Source organism: Fundulus heteroclitus, chromosome 7 (genome assembly GCF_011125445.2).
Source record: "Fundulus heteroclitus isolate FHET01 chromosome 7, MU-UCD_Fhet_4.1, whole genome shotgun sequence".
In the NCBI taxonomy this organism is placed as follows: Eukaryota; Metazoa; Chordata; class Actinopteri; order Cyprinodontiformes; family Fundulidae; genus Fundulus; species Fundulus heteroclitus.
This window is the reverse complement of record NC_046367.1, coordinates 6,353,150-6,376,656: the sequence shown is the minus strand read 5'-3', so window position 1 is coordinate 6,376,656 and position 23,507 is coordinate 6,353,150. Positions and strand designations below refer to the sequence as shown.

General features: G+C 41.2%; 1 protein-coding gene across 4 annotated transcripts; it reads right to left on the bottom strand.

Moving 5' to 3' along the window:
• Positions 1-1,067: 1,067 nt before the first annotated feature.
• On the bottom strand, positions 1,068-23,419 carry LOC110368095 (acetylcholinesterase collagenic tail peptide). 4 transcript variants are annotated; one of them, XM_036138816.1, is made up of 15 exons: positions 22,233-23,419; positions 13,808-13,894; positions 13,491-13,638; positions 13,252-13,293; positions 13,053-13,079; positions 12,893-12,964; positions 12,392-12,457; positions 10,858-10,884; positions 10,724-10,768; positions 10,609-10,644; positions 10,426-10,506; positions 7,469-7,565; positions 6,016-6,125; positions 5,649-5,768; positions 1,068-1,448 (listed from the first exon to the last, which is right to left on the bottom strand). In XM_036138816.1, exons 1-15 carry the CDS (start codon positions 22,313-22,315, stop codon positions 1,431-1,433), a joined length of 1,059 nt encoding a protein of 352 aa, XP_035994709.1. In that variant the 5' UTR covers positions 22,316-23,419; the 3' UTR covers positions 1,068-1,430. The 4 variants fall into 4 exon arrangements, with proteins under 4 accessions (XP_035994709.1, XP_035994710.1, XP_035994711.1 ...); XM_036138817.1 differs by lacking the exon at positions 22,233-23,419 and adding an exon at positions 13,988-14,553 and having other exon boundaries at positions 1,118-1,448; positions 13,491-13,603; XM_036138818.1 differs by having other exon boundaries at positions 1,119-1,448; positions 13,491-13,603; positions 22,233-22,311.
• Between the last annotated feature and the right edge of the window lie 88 nt (positions 23,420-23,507).

Here is a 23,507-nt window from a genome sequence, read left to right as displayed (position 1 = left end):
CCTTAGAAATGTTTAGACCCTTAGTGATGATCAAGTTTAAAATATGTCCGTTTGTATGTTGGTTGTGTAACATGTTTAGTTAAACCAAAGTTTCTAAGTGTGTCACACAGTTCTTTTGCTCCTTTGTCTTCACAGTTGTAAACGTGAAAGTTGAAGTCTCCCACAACAATTAAACAGTCATAATGGAAATATTTAGTGGATAGGAGGTCATTAAAATAATTTAAGATGTTTGATTTGGACTTAAGAGGCCTGTAGACATTCAAGAACATGGTCCGTGTTGGGCTCTTTACTTGGATAGCCAAATATTCAAAAGATTTTCCCAGAAACACCTTTTTACACTTTAATGAATCTCCAAACAAAGTTTCCACTCCTCCACCATTACTCCAAAACCCCATCACTCCAAAACCAACATCAAAAACCGAATTACAGTCTGCAGATAGACTTGGAGACAAACAACTTCATTTTTGGAGACTGCTGCTGTAGTTTGATTAATGTAAATTTGAAGTGTTTGGCCTTAATGACCATCATTTCATTTAGGATCCTGCCAACCCTGAGTCCTAACAACAGTTTGGGGACTGTTCTAATCACATAGTAGATGGCATCATGAGCAACAAATGTTGAGTGGAAATATTGAAGCAACATCTTTAAGTGTCAGGCAGAAGGTAGAAGCTTGGGCACAAATGGGTCTTCCAAGTGAATAATAACACTAAACATATCAGCAAATTAAAAAGGGGTTAACAACAAATCAATCTCTTCCCAAAACCCTGATCTCACTTCCATAGAAAACTGTGGGCAGGAATACGGCCCACACACCTGACTCCAGTAAATTCAGTTCTGTCAGGAGGAATGGGCCAAAAGTTAAACAGGCCCTGGTGAGGATTTATGAATAGAGAAAAAAAATGTTCCTTTAAAAGGCAATTCAAGCAAATAATAAGTAGAAGTATGTAAAATGAATTGAAAGTAACGATGTTGCTCATCGTTCTATTATTCATTTAAACAAAATGCTTTTGTAATCCTATCAGATCTGAAACAGAACAAATTTAGTCTGATTTAATGTCAGACACTGGGTTAAACAGAGTATGGATTCATGCTCTATTGATCAGACACCCATTCACAAATGTTCTCAGGAAAAACTATTTTTGTTTAAGTGTGAAGTTTTTTTATTTATGTCTTTGTATGAACTGAGAGTTAACAGCTGTAATTTACAATTGTGATGCACACGTTTTTACGTGAGCAAAACATTCATTTTAAAAATTTCAAACACACACACAACAAAAAAAAAAAAAAACATGTTTTAAAATAAAATACCAGGCATGAAAAAATTCTCAACTGGATTCACTGAAATCTTTAAAACCAACAAAATCGTGCATGAGCAGGATTTGATCTGATGAGCGACCAATCAGCTTGGAAGGATCACCCAGAGGTAAGTGTCAGTGTCTGCGGCCCTCCTAATACAAACAGGGGGATGGAGCAAAAACAGAGAGAGAGAGAATGGATGATTATGAGGAAGACGAGCAGCATGGTATATTGAACACACTGCACTTAAATCATAGTGAACACTAAACTGAACATATGGTGTCTGAAAGCAATCATCCAGTAAAAAGAAACCTTGCTCTGTTACTAGTACAACAAATTGGACTGATCTGTAAAAAACTGTGACGTGTTACCTTTACCAAGACACCAAACTTTTACATGCACTCTGAATGAGTCAAAAACAGCACCTAATTGAATTCAGGTATGCTTAGGCGGCGACAATTTGGTGACAATTTAAGGGGCTAAAAGCATACAGCAAAAAGAAATCTTGATGGTAACCTATAATATAGGTTACCATCTGTAAAATGTATTCAGGTTGAATTAGGACATAAAAATTAACTTTGCTTTAAAGTCTAAATAGAAACTGGTTCAGAGATTTGCATAAAAATCACATCGCAAAGACAAAAGAAAATATTACATTATTCTTGAAGCCATTTTCCCTGAGTTCAGTTCCCTTTAAATGGGTTCAGTTTAAGTCTCCTCTGTAGTAGAACCAACTGATGGTTAATCGTCATATTTGATCCTATCCATGTATTCTGTGCTTTAAAGAAAACTTTATGTTCATGTTCTAAATATTGCCCTGGAATCCATTAATTATTTTTGTCAATTGACTATCATTAAGTAAAGGAAGTTTTGTGTTCATTCTTCTTTCTAATGCATTTGTTTAGGTTCAGGTTAGGAAGATGTGCCATCAATTTGTGCATGTGTCTAGAGATATGTTCAAGGTGCAAAGGGATGGCATAGACGACTAAATATAAGATGACATTCCAAGGAACATCTGCTTGATTCATGATGTTCATCACGCAATTTATGAAAATGAATGTACACCGGACTTCTAAAGCTTCAAAAGATTTAGATACCTGGTCTTAAACAATATATTTGGACCTTAACAGGCTTAGAAATTATGAATTTTTAACCTCAATAGTAGAAAAACACATGTCAGATCCCACATGGCTCTTACTATTTAAACAAAGGTGATTTAAAAAAAAGTTGTTTGTGCCTCGATGGCCTCCGGAGGATTTAAGAGGGAGAGCCCCAGCCAATGCCAGTGCATGCGTGGGTTCACTCCGGGTACTCCAGCTTCCTCCCACAGTCCAAAAACATGACTGTTAGGTTAATTGGCATCTCTAAATTGTCTTTAGGTGTGAGTGTGTGTGTGAATTTGTCCTGGTTGTTTGTCCTGTTTGTCTCTGTGTTGCCCTGCGACAGACTGGCGACCTGTTCAGGGTGTATCCTGCCTCTCGCCCAGTGAATGCTGGGGATGGACACCAGCAACCCACGCGACCCCATGAGGGATTAAGGGAGTTTAGAAAATGGATGGATGGATGGATAAATGGAGCTCCAGCCATGTGCTGCTATCGAATGCACTGAATCTTCATCAGCGTCACCACCTGCTCTCTAGATTACCGGCACTTAGTAACACCAGGCCAAGCAGAAAAGACATCAGCAATGACTGCAGAAAAGAAATCATTGCTGCCCATCAACCTAGGAGTGTAATGATCTTGGCACTGATGCTGGTCTGATCCACACACCTGCCACACACCTGCCCAGCTCCGCCCCATCTTCAATCAACTCTAACCTGATCCACCTGCATCTACCGCTATATAACCGGCCTTCAGACTAGACATCAGTGCCAGATCGAGCCAACCCGGTAAAACTAATCAAGCTTTAATTCTGTTTGCCTGCCTGCCTATAACCTGACCTGTTCTGTCCTTGGTTACCATGCCTGCCCGATTCTTGTCTGACTCTGACTGCCTGCCTGAAAGCCCAACCTGTTCTATCTCTGAAACTCCAAACCGGCCTGACCTCTGCCTGACTTGGACTGCCCGCCTGTAAGCCCGACCCATTTCTAACTGTGAGTTATTGAGCCTGCCTAAACCACTTTGTGCCTCTTAAGCCAGCCTGTTTAGGGACCCGGATTTGTGCCCTGACTCTGCTCTGGATTGCCCCTTGGACTCTCACCAGACCTCTGCTCTCTTGGCAACGACCCCGGACTGTCTTAGGAACACGAACCTGGAAAAGCCCCTTAAGTCCTCCTGCCTGTCATTCCCGCCTCCGGAATATAATAAGCCCTGAACCCCAGTCCTAACCCTCAGCTGGGTTTCCCCGCACAGCACAGGAGCTGTTGGCCAACCATCCTTCAACACAAGCTGGCTCATTGTCACCCCGGACCCGAACTCTGAAAGGTTAGTGATCTTTCCCCTAAAGCACGTTGGGCACATTAAGTAACCTCTTGTCTCTGCCTCCAGGAGTTCCGGTCTTAGGTGCAGACGGTTGTCCTGCGCAAGTCAAAGTTATGAGTTCAATAAACTGCATTCAAATGCCACTGATCTGTCTCAGTTGAATTATGGGTCCTCCGTCTCTGATCATTAGAGCGAGGGGCTTTAAGACCATTTCCTAATAATACTGTATGAAGTCAATCTGTAATGACTCTGTCTGATCCTGCCTGTGAAATCCCTGTATGCAGTCTCATAACAGCATTCCCTACTTCGGCTCCTGCACCCGCTCTGCACAGGCAATCAATGTCTGAGCAGTTACACCTGTGCCAGATCCAATTTAGTTGGTAAGCAATATATATCCAGCCTATCCTAGTATGTAACTCCCAGATTCTTGAAAGCCACCGTGTGAATAAACCATCCAGCGTTCCTTGATTGCTTTTGCCTGGTCTCGTTCCTGTGATTTATCTGACCAGTCATTCCCCTGTTGAATTCTCCTGTTGGCTTCTGTGCCTGGACCTCGACTTCCTGAACTGTCTTCCTGCTCCTGTCTGATACCTCTGCCTGGATTGTGCCTCCTGTTACCCATTTTCTCGCCTGGATTCTGGATTCAACTCTTGTCTCAGCCCTACTGGAAACCTCAGCCAAGTCTACTGATCTCCTGTGTATGACCAAAGCCCAGACGTTGGATTCCCCTTCGGCCTCTAACCAGCAAGCTGACTACATCAGTGATCTGAATCACCCAGATGGATCCTCTGGATCATTCCCTCAGAACCGGTGCAAACTCTCAGATTCTGATCAGGTTAGTGGCTTTTATTCAGTGTTCTCACATCTCCACTGAGTTGTTCTCATCCACTAACCCTGTCCCCTCTCCCATGGTGAGTCCAGAGATTGCTTCCTCCAGTTCCAGCAACACCAGCTCCTTAAATAAACATTTTTAAACATTCATTCCTGTGTTGGCTGAATTATCGGATCTCCAAATTATGGTCCGTTACACAATCCTTCTACACAAGATGGCAAATCTTCCCGTGAATCCACATCTCGACAAATTCATACCAAATCAGACTGTTCAGTGGTCAGACAAACTGCTGAATAATCCTTGGAGCTCCATGTCAGACTCTGGATGCTTCAGTTAGCATGTTAAATATTAAAGATCATGACACCTAAATTAGAAAAAGGGTGAAAAATGTGGTCTGAAGGGTTGGCAGAATAAGAAAGAACATCCCGCGATGGCTTAGGTTTGTAAAGTTGCCTCTAAATGAAACACAAGACTTCTTTAACGGTCTTTTAGATAGGAGACCAAACTAGTGTCACAGTGCATCAGAACATATACCTCATAGTTAGTATCTGTAAAAGCACAGCGGTGGAGAGCTGAATATTTGTGCTTTTTTGAAGCTACATGACCAGGACACCTTGCAGTCATCAAGTCAACCGTGAACTCATCTGTCTATTAAAGTATGTTGTAGTGAAACGTGAAGCCATCGTTCTGAAGCTCAGCTTAAGCTGGATCAATAACACGACAATGACCCCCAGACGCAGCAGCAGATCTGCAATGCAATGGCTAGGAAAAAAAATCAAGATTTGCTGTCAAAGTCCATATCCCAGCTGAATGCTGAGGTAGGATCTAAAGAGAGCTGTGAAGAAACCCATGTCTGCCAACCTCTGAAGAAATTGGAAAAATTTGTCAGACAGAAAGTAAGAGTTACAGCTGCTAAAAGTGGTCTACAAGCTACTGAGTCACCCTTAAAGTAGCAATTCTAGAGTCTTAGCTCCTGGTAAAGACCAAATCATGTTTATTGGGTCGTGATAAATAGAACCTGAAGAAAGATGTTTATCCCCTCTACGTTTGCATTTCTGTCTACTCTAGGCTTTCTAGATTGCTTCTCTAGCAGTGGTTACCAGGACGTTCATCCACTGGGAGTCTGTATAGATGTAGAGAGCCCTTCTGTCCGTTCGCAGCACCATCACGTTCTCCGCCCGCAGCCGCCTCATCTCTTTCTCTCCATCAGCAACAAAGACCTACAGAGAGACAGACGGGAGTATTATTTATCATGAAAAGCTTAACAAGAAGTCAAGTTACCTGAGACACGAAGAAGCCCACAGAACACAACAGATTCTCAAACACTATAAGGCTGAATGCCACTATACATATTTAAGGTACAAATGACTGTTGATGTGTGGATTGGTTGACTGAACTTGTTGGAACAAGGTAGTTAAGCACAGCAAGACAGTGTCTTACAACAGTAAGAGTGTTTGAGGGACTGACCATCAGGACGTTGTCCAGCGGACTCTGTGGACTTTGAACCTTCGGGCAACTGCAGGGGGCCGGGGGTCCTCGGCTGCCTGAGTCTCCCTGCATGCCTGGTAGGATGTGCACTGGAACAATACATGCCTCTGTTACTGTATGGAAGGTCTTATCTCTGTCCTTGTTGACATTATATTAGCTTCTTTAACCCACTCCAAAGCTCCAGAATGTTGCTCCTCCTCAACACAACATGAATAAGGACAACCAGTCTGCAGAAGCAGTAGAGGTGCTCAGTTGAATGGAGCCTATTTATTGTCAATTTAGGACAAGTATTCTGCCCCTCAACACTTTACCTGTTTTGTTAAATCCCAACCTGTCATTTGATATATATATATATATATATATATATATATATATATATATATATATATATATATATATATATATCACACTACAACTCCAAAGCAATTTAAACATATTTTTTCCTCAAATATGGGCAAACCTCTATTGGAAAATTTCCAAACATCAACATTGACCATTTTCAAGTGTTTATACTGTTGTACTATCTGTTCAGCCTTGCACTGGCTATTACGGAGCCCTAGAGGGGTCATCGCAAAATGTTTTGCATGTTGAGAGAATGTGCGCTCGTTTTACTACATTGTGCGCTCATTTTACTAAATTGTGCTCTCGTTTAACTATATTGTGCACTCGTTTTACTAAATCGTGTGCACAATTTACTATATTGTGCTCTTGTTTTACTATAGTGTGAGCTCATTTTACTAAATAGAGCTCTCATTTTAAGCATAGTAAAACGAGGGCACAATTTATTAAACGAGTGCACTGTTTACTCAAACGAGCGTACAATTTATTAAAACGAGAGCACAATTTAGTGAACATGGTTATAGAACATTGTGTGCACGATCTACTTAAACGTGGCCACAATATGTAAAACGTGCACTCAATATTGTCTTGACACATGTAAACATGAGCACGTGATAGTATATTCGAGATCTCGATCTACCAAAATGCACCCACGAATAATTAGAACGTGTGCTCGAATAATTTGTGAGCACGTTTTATTAATTCGAGAATTCAATTAAAAGAAAACGTGCTCACATTTTATTAATTCGAGGGCTCAATTAAAGGAAATGTGCTCACAAATTATCACGACCTGAAAAAAAATATGACTTAAAGTGAGCTCTCCCGGGCTCCGTAGGCTATGCCTCCTTAGTGCTTATACTATTTTGTTCCTTGAGGAAAATCCAAGCATATCTCCAACAAGTCATAAAATGTATACTTTTTTGTTTTAGAATGTAGTAAAATCAAATAAACTACAGAAATTGCATGAAGATTCTTAGTTTACTGCTGACCGAAATAAAAAATCTTGATTGAAGCGTACTGAAAACATACAGTCATGTAAACACATCAGAGCTGTCCCCAAAACTCAGCAATAAATCTTCCCTTCCATACGAACCTTGTCCAGGTAGTCCAGGCTCTCCAGGCAGACCATGCAGTCCTGCCACACCGCGATGTCCCACTTCCCCTGTTGGTCCAATAGATCCTTTTAACCCCTGCACAAAATCAAACAATTACCAAATCTCAACAGCATCTCTGGTTCAACAGACATCTGGCTGATCTTTGCAGAAAATCTGCAGTTCTATAACAACACGTCTAAAGGTTCTGTTCCTGTTCCAGTGGTCTGGACAGACAGACTCAAAGCAAGCCTTTAGAAGCTCTGTACAGAGCTGAGATCATTCCACCTCTTAAATCTCTTCCTAAAGCCAATCTTTTTTCCCTGGGCTTTGATTCATTGAGTTGCTTTTAATCAATTTTGGTTAATTTCATGGTGTTTAATTCGTTTCTTCTTATTATTATTTATTTTCTTACTTATGCTCTAGCTTTCTTGTTTATTTCATTTGTATTTTCAGACAAATTCTCTAAAGTGTGAAGTTGCAAACAAGAAAGGAACCTTGGGGACATTGTGTTCATATTCGCTGTGAAAATCTCCATCATCTGAAGAAGAGATGATCTGCTGCCTCACTAGGTGGACGGGGAGGAAACTTGGACCTTGCTTTTCTGATCAGAGTATCTCAGAACCAAACAAAAACTGGTGTTCTGCATCACAGCTCCCATCAGGGAAGTGCCGATAGCATTCACCCATCCTCATGCTATCAAAGGTACTAGCATTTTTGTTAAAAACTCTCAGCGGGGTTCTTTTTCTTGGCTAGACAGCAGTCAGTCAGCCAGAGTGTGAGGGAGACCATGGCAGCTCAGTGTTACTCTGTTTCACCTCTTTGTTTGTTGAAGCTGCACCTTCCCAAGCCTAGTTCCAGGTAAGAGGAGGTTTTGAGACAACACTCTGCCTAAAGAAGGGATCATGACCAACTGTCTGTGGCCGAAATCCAGATGAGAGATGCGTTTTTTAAGAATACATCAGTAATTTGAATTTTAGCCAGCAGTTTGGCAAGCAAAGGTAAATCACAGACCGACAGATAACTTCTTTTATAACCAGAAATATCTGGGTTATCTAATGGGATTTTACGTGGCAGACCAACATAAAGTGGTGCGCAACTGTGAACTGGAAGGTACATTTGATGTCATCTTTAAATCGTTTTAACAAAAACATTGGCCAAATATTGTATAGTGCATTTGTATATTAAGTGGAATAACCTGCCCCTGCACATAAAAGAGGCTCCTTCACTGCCCAGTGCCCACGTTTAAAACTCGGCTTAAAACCCACTATTATTCGTTGGCTTTCACCACTAGCGAGACTCAGTTTTCATTTCTAATAGGTTTTATTGTTTCTTTTAAGTGTTTCCTTGTATTATCTTTTTATTTATTTATTTATTTTTTTTTTAATGGATATGCTTTAGCTTGTAGCTATGTACAGCACTTTGTTTCAGCTGTTGGCTATGTTTAAGCGCTTTATAAATAAAGATGGCATGGTATGGTATGGTAAGCCCCAATTACTATGATACCCATAAATGCAATCCTGAGCAAGTAATTCAGAATGTCAAGTCAGGGTTAGAAGATTAAAGAACAAACAGCATCATAGAGACCAAGGAACCCAGCAGACAGGTCAAGGAGGAAGTGTTGGAGAACTTTGAAGTAGGGTGAGGTTCTAAAACAATCTCCCAAGCTTTGACCATCTCCCAGAGCTCTGTTCAGTGCTTCATCTGGCCCTGGAGAGAGGATGAACCACCTGCAGACCTACCAGGACATGGAGGTCTACTTAGACTGACAGGTTAGGCAAGGAGAGAATTCATAAAAAAGCAGCCAAGAAGCCCTTGGTAGCTCAAAGGAGCTGCAGAGATCAACATCTCAGGTGGTAGAATCGTTTGACAGGGCAACTATCTGTTGAGTTCTTTGCAAATCTGGACTTTATGGAGGCATGGTGAGAGGAAAGCTCATGTTGAAATCAAGCCATAAAACATCTAATTGGCAGTTTGCCACAAACCATCCAGGGAACACAGCAAGCATCATGGTGTAGGGGTGTTTTTTTTCTCCAGCAGTTACAGGAAAGCACGTCTGTGTTCAGTTGATGTAGATTGATGAAAATCCATCAATGTGACAGTGGGATTATTTTGGGAATCAAAATACGGTTTATGTATGACTTAACCTGCCCAGAGTTATGAATCCAGAGCTAAATCCTCTACAGATGTTTTGGCAAGACCGAAATTTTGACGCTAGACTTGAAACGTGAAAGCTGGTTGTTCAGGGTCTTTATTCACTGACAACAAATTAAAATGCACGCCACAGTTTAAAAACCATGTATCATTTTTCCTCCCACTTTACAGACGTGCTCTACTTTGTTTTGGTCTGTCACCTAGAATCCCAGCAAAAACGTAACGTGACACAATGTGCGCAACAGACGGGCTGCACTGTCGTATCATTGGTAAAACTATTACAGCAAGAAGGTCCGAAGTTTGAATCCCCTCCTGTGGTATTTCTGCATGTTCTCCCCGTGGCTGCATGTGTCCTCTCCAGGTACTCCAGCTTTCTCCCACAGTCCAAATTGCATGACTGCTTATCTCTAAAGTGTCCTTAAGAATGAGTGTGTGTGTGCATGGTTATAGCGTCTCTGTGTTGCCCTGTGGTGGACTGGTGAGCCCTAAAGATGTCCTGACCCCCTCGAGCAATGACTGCTGAATAAAGGCTAAAACCTCAGGAATTATGACAGCATGTCTTATCTGGCAAGCCTGGCAAGCCTATCTTATCTTATCTTATGTGACCAAAAGATTTAACGTGTTTACCACATGCAGCTAATAGATTCTAGTCAGATTCTGGATTCTGTTTAACTCTTTCTACAACAATATTTAGCATTCTAATTTAAGCCTTTAATAGAAATGTAATTCTGTCTACAATCTTACTTACTGATCAAATGATGAGTACAGATATGGTCAGAGATGCAGTACATCTGTGTAAACCTACTATCTTTCCTCTGGCTCCTGGCTCTCCTCTGGGTCCTTGCTCCCCCATCAGACCTCTATCCCCCTTCTGGCCCTGGTCTCCCTGTGAGAGCAAAGGAAATCTGTCACAGCTTCTGCACCATTCCCAGTTTTGCTATTTATTAATTGATTCAATTGTTGCAACACTCATCAGTCTGTGTTTTACCTTTTCTCCAGTTGTCCCAGGGATGCCCGGCTCACCCTGTGGAGACACACACACAGATCCCAGTGGAAGGTTTTCATTCAGCAGTGAGCAGAGGAAAAAGAGAATAGTTCCTGACCTTCTCTCCACGGGGGCCTCTGTATCCTTTCAGACCCTTATCGCCCTGATAGAGAGGCAGCAGGTACAGGAGATGAGAGAGAAGCAGCTCAGCCAGGGTTTGATTAAAAAAAGAAGTTAAAATGTGACACTCACCCTGAATCCTGGATGTCCTTTGATGCCCTGTAACAACACAAGATAAACTCACTGAGGTCCACTCTGTGGTCTATGAGGCCAAACTCATTAACCCAGACTAGATTATTGAGGAGAGGCCTGAAACATTTGGACAGAAAGGTACTTCTTTCTTCCTTTCCTGCCTGTACTCTGCAAGGCCTCATGGCAAAATGTTCTAATCTGCACTCTAAAATAAAAACCAGAACATTATCGTGACAACGCCACCAGTCTGTCGCTACCGTACATCATTGTAGGTTGCAATCTTTTTTTGTGTGCGATAATTACATCAATATGTTCCCTGGGAAATCTTCAGCAAGTGTCTTATCAAACCTCACCTCATGTTTGTCATGGCTCTTCTGTTCGGTAGCAAATGTTTACAGTGTTCTAAATATTTTTTTACAATGTTTTCAATCTGTACTCATGAAGAACTAACCCCCAGTGAGAGCCATTATCCACATGGAGGAAACATGGAACAGTGGTGAATATTCCCAGGACTGACTGGCCTGCCAGCATTGCTCCAAAAGAGCATCGAGGACTCATTCATGACAGAAAAGAACCTGGACCAACATCTCAAACACTGCTGACCTCTCTGGTCAGAGTTCAGGATTCAAAAACAAGAAAGAGGTCGGGCAAAAATGGCATCCATGGGAGATTTCCGAGGCCAGAACGCCCGCTGAGCCAAAAGAACATAAACTCTCATTTCACAACTGGCCAGAATACAACACATCAATCTTTATGATCCCCAAGACCTTTGTGAAAATATTCTGTGGACTGAAGAGACAAAGGTGGAACCTTTTGGAAACTATGCCTCCTGTTACACAGCATTTCAGAAAAGAGGGCATCATTGATAAAGTGAAACGTGGTGGTGGTGGTGTGATGCTCTGGGGCTGCTTTGCAGCTTCAGGACCTGGACCTCTCTTTAATTTCTCTCTTAATTTAGTCATGAATTCTGCTCTCACCAGAAAATCCTGCAGGGAAATAGTCCGACCATCAGTTTCTGACCTTAAGCTCAAGCTCACTTGGGTTGTGCAGCAGGAAATCATGCAAAGCATATTAATTAAGATGGTAACTTTTTTATTATTATTTATGCAGCAAGTAAAAAAAAAAGGATTTAGTGGGTTCCTTTAAATCTGTTTTAGCAGAATCTTGACACAATTGTCCCATAAAGGAACAGAGAGGGACAGGGCCGTTTAAATTTCTGCCACTGGTTTTGAGTGTTTGGTCTTTTAATAAATAGGGCTGCATGGCTGCTGATGCACAGCACAAAGTCATGTAAGACTCTGAACATGTAGTAAACCTCCTGTGTGTTTAGTTGGAAGGCTGTTTAAGACTTGATAAAGGAAATGCAGCAATTTCTAAAGTCTCAGTGAAGTGCAGCCTTCACAGGGGGAGGCCTAACAGGCAGCAGCCGGTAGTGACTTGTAATAAGCTGGGTCCTACACATATATGTGGAAATATGCATTTTCTAGATTAATGAAGCTCTCCGTGAATTGTGAAAAAGAGTGGTTTGTTGTACCTTTATCATCCCAGGAGTTCCGATGTCTCCATACAAGCCTCTCCAGCCACGCTCACCTTTCTCTCCCTGTGGGACACATTGACTCAAGTCAGCCCCACCCTCCACATATTTCATGTTTTAAACACAGCTCATAACTGGGCCATATCTTTGTTCATAGTGATAACCATGACAACAGAGATGGGAACCTTAGTTGGAAACCCACTCAGAGCATGGAGCTGTGATGTAATTCAGATTTTACCAAATTAAGAATTTTTTTTGTTTCGTTGGCTTCTATTTTTCCAGTCTTTTTTCCAAATAAAGTCACTGCAGCTCCAGTTTGCTTTGCTAAAATGTACTCAGTGAATTGTTTAGAACCATTTATTCACTGATGTGGTTTGAAGCTATGTTAGTACATAAATGGAGGCTTAGCCAGGACTTTTGAAATGATTAACAGATTTAGGTGATTGAGAAAACGTTTCAAGAGTACAACAGACACAGTTTCTATTAGAAACTGGGTTTTACCTTTTGGCCTGGCTTTCCCAGAGGACCTTGTGGTCCTGGTTCTCCTTGTGGACCCATCACACCTGGCTTACCCTAAAATACATACAGCATTTACTTCTAATCGATAAGTTTCTAAAAAAAAAAAAAAAGAAAGAGGAAAAACTCGGTTTCTGTCCCGTACCTTTGCTCCTCTCGGCCCTCTGCAGCCCTGGAAACATAAAACATAAAGTGGTCTGTGAAGTTTAAAGAAAATAATTGTCCACTGGGTTAGGATTATATGTACATATACATATACATATATATATATATATATATATATATATATATATATATATATATATATATATATATATATATATATATATAAACATTTTCCTCACCTTTTCTCCTATGGGTCCTGTGATGTGTTCTGTCATATCAACCTGAAGATATAATAATAATGGATTCAACATCACTGGTTGGGTTTTTTTTTTTTAGTTCGCCTGACCACATTAGAAACTGAACCTGCAGAACTGAATGCAACTGAGTTTGTTTTATCAGCAGGGACCAGAGAACAATTGTTCTTGATAGAAACAAAGAAATCTTTTTCCATAGTTGATGACCAAAGGGGCCTCCTTACCATCAGTTCTGCTTTGCGTTTGATTGGAGGAAACATAGGAGGAGGTAGAGGAGGTGGGATGAAGAGTTCACATTTCCGAGCCGACCACTTGCTGCCTCTACTCACAGGAAATCCTGCATGCAAGCCGATAACGGAAAGAAGTAAAACCCTGTCAGAACACCACAGACATGTCTTCCACTGAGAAACATTTGGTGTGAATTTCTTCTCCAACAGATTTGGAATCAGGAGAATTCTCAGAATATTTCTCATCTACACTACCTAACCAACGATGTTAGTTTGACATGAGCTTCTGGGGACAGGCCATTGATTGCACTTACTTGATATTAAAGAGGAGGCTGCAGTTGGGAGGCCAGAAAGCAACGCAGTCCATCCCAGAACCAGCACCGTCAGCATATCTTCTCTTCCTGAAACAGCAACTACATGACCACGGCTTCAAAATTAAACTTTTTGGTTACTACAACATATCTCTGTGTTAACTTTGCAGCAATCCCTCATACCGAGCATGCATGTAGCGACACAGAGGAAAACTCCTCTTTAACAGGAAGAAACTTCCAGCAGAACCAGCCAGGCTCAGAGTGATCGGCCTTCTGCCATGAGCAACTGGGGGTTTGAGAAGACAGAGCAGAGACACAAAAAGATATAGAAGCACTGATCCAGGAATACTTTCTGTAAGAGAAAAGTAAAAGAGTAATAGCAGACCAGCTCCAGACCATAGGTGGCTTCATCTAGGTGAAAAACACAGCTAAGCAGATGAGCTCTGAGCCAGTTTTCAGATCAAAAGAATGAAAGAACACAGGCAGTTTTGTTGTATTAAAAGCTCACACAAGTAAGGAAAAATGGTCTTAATGTCTTCCAGCAGCATAACTAGAGAGATAGCTAGAATGGTTTAGGTTATCCTCAGCTTTTTCATAATGGAAAGTTTTAGGTCTTGTCTTAAATGTAGACAGGGTGTCTGACCCATGGAGTAAAACTGGGAGTTGGTACAAATTGCAGGGCAAGGCAAGGCTAGTTTATTTATATAGCCCTTTTCAGTCACAAGACGATTCAAAGTGCTGTACATGAACAGAAAAAAACATTACAGACATAGGAAAAACAAAGAATAAGCTAAATAAATCCTTGACTAGCTTCTTTAATGCATTAACAAACATACAGAAAGACTTAATGGTTTCCATTAATAATATGAAAAAAGCTAAGTATATTCTTGGGTATTTCTGATCTAAACTAATTTTGTCCAACCTCTCCAAAGCTACAAATAGAATAAATTATTTTGTTTCTTTATTTTACTGGAAAGAGCTTTATCACTAAAATTTCAAAGTTTAATTGTTTATATTCATAAAGCTAAAGCTTGATGTTTCTGATCTGACCTTTCTGACATTACAACTAAAACAGAAAGCAGCATAGTGAGTGAGCACTTGCAGCCATTAGTCTTTGATAGTGATGAAACGTTATCATGCAGTTTAGTGGCTCTGCCCAGGTTACAGATGTCACAGAGCTTCTTGTTTACACAACATCCAGGAGAAATTACGATTGCAGGGGAGCCAGTTTGGATAGCAACATTTGTTTTGGGCAGGCAGACTCTTCTTTTGCCTGCCTTAAAGTCTTGCTGGTTCTTCTTAATGATAATAGAACCTGCGAAAGGCAACTGCCAAGCCCAGACTCCTCCATCTGATAACCAGAGAGGCATGTGGCACAGTGAATTGCTGAAGCAATCTCATTGGTGGTGAGATTCAGGCTCCAGGACCAATTCTCTCAGAAAGGTATGTTACCCATGTTTACAAAAAAACAACATGGCTGCAATCTTTCAAGAAGGTTGCCTTTTGAAGTAGTTTTAAATTTTGTTTGGTTACTAGCCTGATGTTGCTCCGTCGCATGTGAGTACAAGTTTTGATTGTAGCAATTAACTCATTGAGCCACTATGCAAAGCTCCTACTTAAAAGGCTGAGTTTATCGGTAACTTCTCAGACTGAAGATGTCTCTTGGAGAAGAGGCAAAACGTTTCAACAAAGAAGAACCCCTTCTGAGGACCTGATCAATGTTTTTGTCATTTTCATTTTTCGACCTCAATCTCTTAGCGATGCTTTTAATTTGACCAAATGACCGTCCAGTATAGAGACATGTATAGCTACTGTAGTGCTGTGCATGTTGCATTTAAACAGTATTAGAAGATGTGAAATTATTATCTGGGGTAGGTTGGTGCATTAGACATATGATTAAACTTTTTCTAGTTGGGTAGGATGACATGAATTTCCTGTCTACCAGGTGAACCTCCTCATATCATCCCCAGACTTGTTTTGATCTGTCCACTTCGGTTTCAAGATCAGGAAAATTTTTGCCTTTCTCCAGAAAGAAAGGAATTCTCAGCTTCAACAAAATGAAAATCAATTTCTTCCCTGAAATGAGCACCGAATTAGCTAAACGGCGCAAACAGCTCGTCCCTGTGTTACAAGCAATCAAAGCCTATCCTACACACCTGGAGGTCCAGCCAGTCGCCGGAAGAACCCACTTTTACGACTCTGGAGAGGAGGCCATTGCATTCCTCGACAGCCTAACGCAGGAGAAACAGCAGATGCCCACGGCAAATGATTGCTGACAATTAACACTGAGTTCAAATAAATGAGGGCCTGTTCAGAATGCTTCTGGGATCATTTTATTGTCCCTTTTTGATGGCGTATACTGGCGATTACATACAGGAATGTGGTTGCCATCTGTTCAAGACCACTCCTCCAGAGATGGGTGAATTAGATTGCTGCTGGTTCCTGGACACCTGGCGTTACAGTGATCCGTCCTGATCCTTCTAAATACATGTGGTTTAATCTTGATGTTTCTCCAGTTTCTTCAGTTTTATTTTAGTTCTGTACTATAGGGTTGGTGAGTACTATTGTTATAAAGATAAGTAACTTGTTAACAGGTTAATAGTTGAAAAAAGGATTTGTATTTTTTCTATTTATCAGCGAGACAAAAAATGGATCAGATTTTGTTTTTTTATAGGTTTGATGGATTACCTAGATAAAAGGGAGAATTGCTTGTTGACTTTTCATTATAGTCAAGGCTAATGTTAAGTCCATTGAAATTTGTATTATTTTATATAAAGAATTTAATAGCCCTATATAAAGAAAGAATCTATACTTTCCAAAAATAAATTAAAACCTGATACTGTTCACTTACAAGAAACACGTTTATCTGACAGGGAGCATAAAAAGCTAAAAAGAGATAGGGTTAGGATAAGTTTTCTTGTAATTTGGTTCAGAGTCGAGATGAACAGCAATTTTGCTGCACAAAAACATCCCATTTGTTGCTACTAAAACTATATCTGACCCTTCAAGTAGATATATTACGGTGAAAGGGTAAATGTATATTCAGAATCCTGGAGGTTTATTAACATTTATGCACCTAACTATGACAAGAGTTAATTTATGCAGGAGATCTCTATTCAGGTCAGTGTATCAACCCTCCAAACCACTAAGGTCTTCTGGTGTACTCTGCATACCCAGAACCAGAACCAAACACGGAGAAGCAGCATCTAGTTTTTATGGTCCACTTATCTGGAACAAACTTCCAGAAAACTGTAGAAGTGCTGAAACACAAGAACTAATGTGTGCCAAGCAAAATTAGCAGGAACCTCCACAACAGTTTGTATATTGCATGATTGGCCTGAAACAGAAGATACTATTCTTGTCAAAGCAGCCCAGCACCCAAATTCGCTATGACACAAACCATCCAGCAAGTGTTTCTTCACAGTATTTACCAGGGTTTAGGGCCCAGACATGCGGATATTAGACAGTTGAGGTCATTCCTCTCTAATGCTGATGTCACTGATGAGGAAGTTGTCAGTCATATAACCAAAATTATCAGTGATGAAAATGAACATCAGCGAAGGTTAAACTATGCACACAGACAGAGAGCTGATCTGCTAAAGAGCCGCAACCACTGTGTCATCTGAGGCGATCCAGGGCACCAGGCAGTTGCCTGTCTGAAAACAACGAAGACATCGAGCCAACCACTGAAGGAAAATCAAAAACTACCTTACAACTACAGTTGCACTTGGTCAACACCACACCCAAACAACTTAACCTGAAGCAAAATAAATATCCCAAGAAGCATGGTAGGGACAGATTTCAGGAGGCACCAGGCCTTGAATATGACAGTAACACTGCACCGTTATTTGAAAAAACAAAGTCTACTGAAATGCCACATCAATGGCTATGCTGTGATGGTATCATTATTTGATACAGGCTCTCAAGTAAGCATCATTCACAGGTCATGGCACAAGACTTTCGTGCCAACTCATCCCATAAGGCCACTGGAAGACCTCCTTGACCCAGGGGATAGCCTCGACTTGTGTATATGCGGCAAATGGGCAGGTCATACCATTTGATGTATGGGTAGAGCTGACAGTCAACCTACCTGGAAACAAAAACCCTAACCTGGCCATACAGGTTCCCTTTCTGGCTTCAGATATGACCTCAATAGTAACAGGCCTTCTTCAACAAGCACTTGGAGTGGAAACCGATCATGTACAGGCTATAGTTAACTATATTTAGAGGCAAGAATCATCAGATGATGGACTTGGCACAGTCCGAGTGGGCAAGGACAGTGTAAATATTCTAGCAGGCAAAACAGTACAAGTGCAGGTGCCCCCTAACTTCAATCTATCTGACCCATTAGTCCTGTATGAACCCCTCACAAAATAGTGTAACATTAGAGAAGCTGGATAATGGAGAGGGCCTTCTAGAGAAAAGTAAGAACAAACGACCTCACATTAAGGTGCCGATTTCCAACCACAACAAGTATGACATAGTGATTCCAAAGAGAACCCAGCTGAGATCTATTCAGCACGTTGCCAAAGTAATGGAAATTGGAACCACTGAAGCACAAGTTGGTGAAAGTCCACTCATATTCCCTGATAAGGTAGACGTCAAAAATGCCACAATCCCTGTAGTCCTTTCTACTGAGCCTTGGCTTCCACCAGTTGATATCTTTCACCTGAGCCCAGAACAACAGGAGCTGGTCAGGAATGGTTGAGGAATCAGCTGCATTTGCCCATGATGGTGATGATATTGGGTGCATCCCCTCACTCCAAATGTCAATCAGGCTCACAGATGACACGCCGGTCCAGAAAGCTTATACCTCAATACCAAAGCCGATGCACAAGGAAGTAAGAGTACATCCAGGACTTGATAGTAAAATGGTGGATTGTGAAGTCCCAGTCACCTTATGCCACACCTGTGAGTTGTATGAGAAAGAAAGATGGGTCGCTGTGGCTTTTCATTGATTATAGACTCCTTCACAAAAAGGCTGTGCCTGACAAGCATCCGCTTCCCCGCATACAGGAACTGATCGATTTACTCAGAGGTTATGCTTGGTTTTCCATCTTAGACCAAGGCAAAGCCTATCATCAGGGATTTATTGTTGAGGGTTCTAGGCATTTGACTGCTTTTACAACCCCTTGGGTTTTTTTTTGAATGGGTTGGAATCCCCTTTGGACTATCAAATGCCCCAGCTGTTTTCCAAAGGAGCATGCAGGAAATGCTGGACACACCGAGGGATGAATGTTGTATCCCCTATCAAGATAATCTTCTGTTTCTCCAAATCCTTTAAGGATCATGTAGATGTGTTAAGACGTGTGCTCCAAGCCCTGCGATGTCAAGGCAGCAAACTAAGAGCAGAGAAATGCAAGCTGTTCCACAAGGAGGTTAGGTACGTTGGACCTTTGGTGTCCAAAGATGGGGATAGGCAGTGCAGGCTCTAAAAGAACCGACCACACAGACGGTAGGGGAAGCGAGGAGGCTACTTGGTTTTTTTTAGCTATTTCAGAGCATACGTGCAAGATTTTTCACGAATAGCTAGACCACTATATTAGCTGCTCCAGATGAATGCCAGCTCTCAACAATTGTGTTGTTTTATACAAAAAATGTTTGTTTAAAACAAGTTTTTCAAATTAAAGAGATGCAAACTGGATGAAAACCACTACACATTATGTGTTCATTGATGCTGTGCCTTTCTGTATTTTTTACAGACTCATCATTTTGTTGCCACGGTACTCTTGGGATCTGTAACAGATGCTCTGCAACAGAAGAAGACCTGGAAAATCATAGTCAGTGGTCAAAAAGCTGCTGAACTATACTGACAAAGTCTGGGTCACGAAGGCTGTCAGGGCGAGGTGGAGATATAAAAGGACGAGAGAATTAAAGAGTCATGTTCTTCCCGGATGTCTCTGCTGATCTTCTAAAAAAGGGCAAGATATTTTACCAAGTGAAGATAGACCTGGCTTCCCTTTCCCCCTTGATACCGGAGGTGCAGTAAGGTGTCTTGTACCCTGCCTCGCTTTTGGTGACCTACAAGAAGAAACGTCACAATTTTGACACTGCAGCAGAAGCGGGGTGTTTCATGCGGCAACTCAAGGGTGAGCGACACCTGGAAGCGAACCAGGTAGAGGTTCAATGAAGGGTGATTGAATTGTGAAATATTTGTTATAAGCTCTTAGCTCCTCTGTTACGGGACAGCAGATCAAATTAGATGATGTAGTTAAGACATCTCTCAATATATGTGGATAGATGGTTGCTAATCCAATCTTTTTCTATAATTCTCTAAAGCCACTTCAAAATTATATCTCTCCAGTTCTGTGGTATAAGAAGGTACTTTTTATCAAAGTATCCCCATTTCTTGTTTAATACACGTTATCTCATCTTATGATTAAGATAACCAAGGTAAATTATTTGATGGTTTAATTGTTGTTTGTACTATTGATTGCCAGGGCCCCTCAGTATAATGTTTTTTTGGTTGTTTTTGATGTGTTCATTCATGCCGTTCCTCTCCATCACAAGTTCCTGGGTGGACCAGCTGGGTGGACCAGCTGGGTGGACCAGCTGGGTGGACCAGCTGGGTGGACCAGCTGGGTGGACCAGCTGGGTGGACCAGCTGGGTGGACCAGCTGGGCTACATGGCCGAATCTAAAGGGCTCTTTGGGAACTGTTCTCAATGGGTTGGGAGGGAGTTCTTAGTCCAGGGTTTTACACTGTCAATCATTGTTGTTGTTGTTTTTATATTTTCTTTTCTTTATTTGTCTTGTTTCCCCCCTGCAGCCTGCCCTTAAATGCACATAACATATCTAAAATAATTTTTCTTTTTCTCTGATAGGCCATCAGGTCAGCGGTCATCACTGATGGCCACTCACCTACAATTCACCTCTTGGAAGAGGGCTGAATTAACCTGCTACATTGAATCAGATGATGAATAGGATTCAGCAATTAAAAGCTAAAATAATTTTCCTTCAAGAGGCCCATTTAACCTCTGATGATGTTAGTAGAGTGAAGAGGAGGTGGCATGGTCAAGTTTCTACCTCCTTTAGTTCACATTTTAGGGGTGTAATTACATTAATTCACAGCTCAGTGCCATTCCATCTTATTGATAAAAAGGAGGCTCAATATGGCAAATATCTAATCTTACACTGTGCAATTCTATTTGTAAAACTGAATCTGGTGAATTTCTATTGAGAAAATAATGCTAATCCTGCTTTTTTTAGACACTCATGTTAGATCTACAGGCAAAGATCCCTCTCAATCTATAAACAAGGAAAGAACTACTTTATTATATGAAAGATCTAGATTTGGTAGACATTATGCATCCTAATCAACGTACCCTTTCATGCTATTCTAGCACTTGCCAGACATATTCAACAATTGACTATTATTTAGTTTCAGCTGATCTAGTCCCGCATAAAACAAATAGCTGGTATGACAGTATTGTAATTTCTGATCATGCTCCGATGTCATTCCATGTTGAAGTTCCTAATCTCTCCTTTTCATCAGTGGTGCTTACAACCATTTAGGCAAAGGGACACAGAGTTCATCGGAACAAAAATAGATATGCATTTTTAATTAAACACCAAACTTCTGCAACTGAGATGGGATGCCTTTAAGGCGTCCCTACGCCAAATGATCATTTTTACCAGCTTCAAACACAAACTATGTGAATAGGAACTGGAACAACTTGAAAAATCTATTAGACATAGAAACAACTGTTCTGTAATCCTACAACTTATCTAAATACAGAACCTCTTAAATTAAGAGCTAAATACAATGTATTATCTACAAACAAAGCAATGAAAAATGTGTGTGAGTTGTTAACTTGGCGTATCAAACAAACAAGCAGATAAAGCAATAAACTCAACTCAGGTAGATGAAGGGGTGTTAATAGCCGACCTGAAAGCGATAAACAATACAACTTGAAGTTTTTACTATTATTTGTATAGCTCAGATTATTCAGGTCTAGCTCCCCAGGTACAAACTGAATTCTTGGATTCATTAGAGTTTACTCCTCTGGACAATGAATCCCTAAACTCACTTGAATTTGAGCTCAATGCACAATTAATATCTGAAGCCATCTCAAACATGAAAGGTGGTTTAAAAAAATAAAACTGTTGCACCAATCTGCTGTAATAACTCAAGTCATGCAGCCAGAGGCTTTTTTCCCCCTACAGTACAAGTTGAGCTTTACATAGTGAACATGCCTTCAAAGCAAAAGGCCAGTGTCATGAAACACTGAACAAGCCCCATTTTATTAAGGAAGACAATCTCACACACTTTACTTTTCTTGTGCTTCCATCGTTTAAAAATAACACAAAGCCTTCCACTGGATGACAGAGAGCTCAACATGAGGATGTGTATCCTGCTAAAAAAGTCCAATTCCAGCAGGCTAAATGGACACTTCTACATGCACCAGTCCCCGCATCATGCGTCTTACCTCGTCGCTGAATCCTCTAGAAGCTCTCGCCCTGCAGAGCTGGAGCACAATCTGCTAAGCTTGCACGCCTGAATCCGGCTCATCTCAATAAAGTGTAGAAAGGCAGCGCAGCCGCAGGCAGAGCTCAGCAAAAATAATCAGATAATTACTTAAACAGTGAGCCAGAAAAGGAGCTTGCTCATCAAAGCTCCGAGCAGAAAGTAGCCCCTGGCATCTTCTGTTAGAGCAGTTGTATGTCAGCCTGTCAGGTTAGACAGCAACGTCTGCAGCCGACTGATTTCAGTCATGGCCAGAAAGAAAACGGGGAAAAATGCAAACCCTTTCAATTGTAGGGTTAGAAACAAATCATTTAGGCTTTTACAAATCTATAAGTGTAAATGTGTCAGATGGACAATAATTGCTGCCCCCCCCCCCCCAAATAAAGACAAGCAGCAGAGGCAGTGAGGAAAAGCCCAGATTCAGTGACTGTTCTGTATCCCTTCACTAAACCACATTGTTCAGGAGTCTGGGGCCTCTCTTCTACCATCCATTGGTATGTGTCTCCAACATTTAAACCAGGTGGAGATCTGGCGTTCAGTCACATGTTCTGACTGAACTCCTGGTTTTGCACCGATCTGATGGAAGCAGCCAAAGCCTACCAGAAGTGGACTGTTGTCTTTTACAAACATCTACAACTTCTTGATGGAGTTTAGGCCAGTCAGGAAGCGGCCCGTGTCATCTTGTAGTCATCTTTACAGGCGAGCCATGCGGTGCATTGTATGACAGCACTTTGAGAGAATGAACTCCTGGTTTTCTTCCACTTTAATTCATCTCATATTTAGCAGGCAATTTTCCTTTTTCTAAATTTACTCAGCACCTTTCTTTTGCACCTACCAAGTATTTGCCACAAGACTTCAGATGGTTCTGAAGTCACGCCCCAATATCTTCACAGTTCTTCCTCCCTATGAAACAATGTTTGGCTTTTAAGTGTCAGATAAATCTCTTTTTGGGCTATTTGGGGCTAATAACTATGCCCACCTTGATAAAGGGCGTTGATCTCCTTAGGCCACATCCTCCATTACATTTACACTTACACACGCCTATCCCAGATTGACTGCTGGCCAGTGGACCTGCCACATGTCTTCCCCCTCTCTCAAACCCATTTCCTGTTCGTCCACTTTCAAATAAAGGCCTCTAAGGCCATAAAAAAGCAGCAAGTTTATAGATCAAAATGATGGCACGGTAAAAATGCCTTGCTATGCACACAGCAACTATCTCCCAAAGAGACAACTCTTG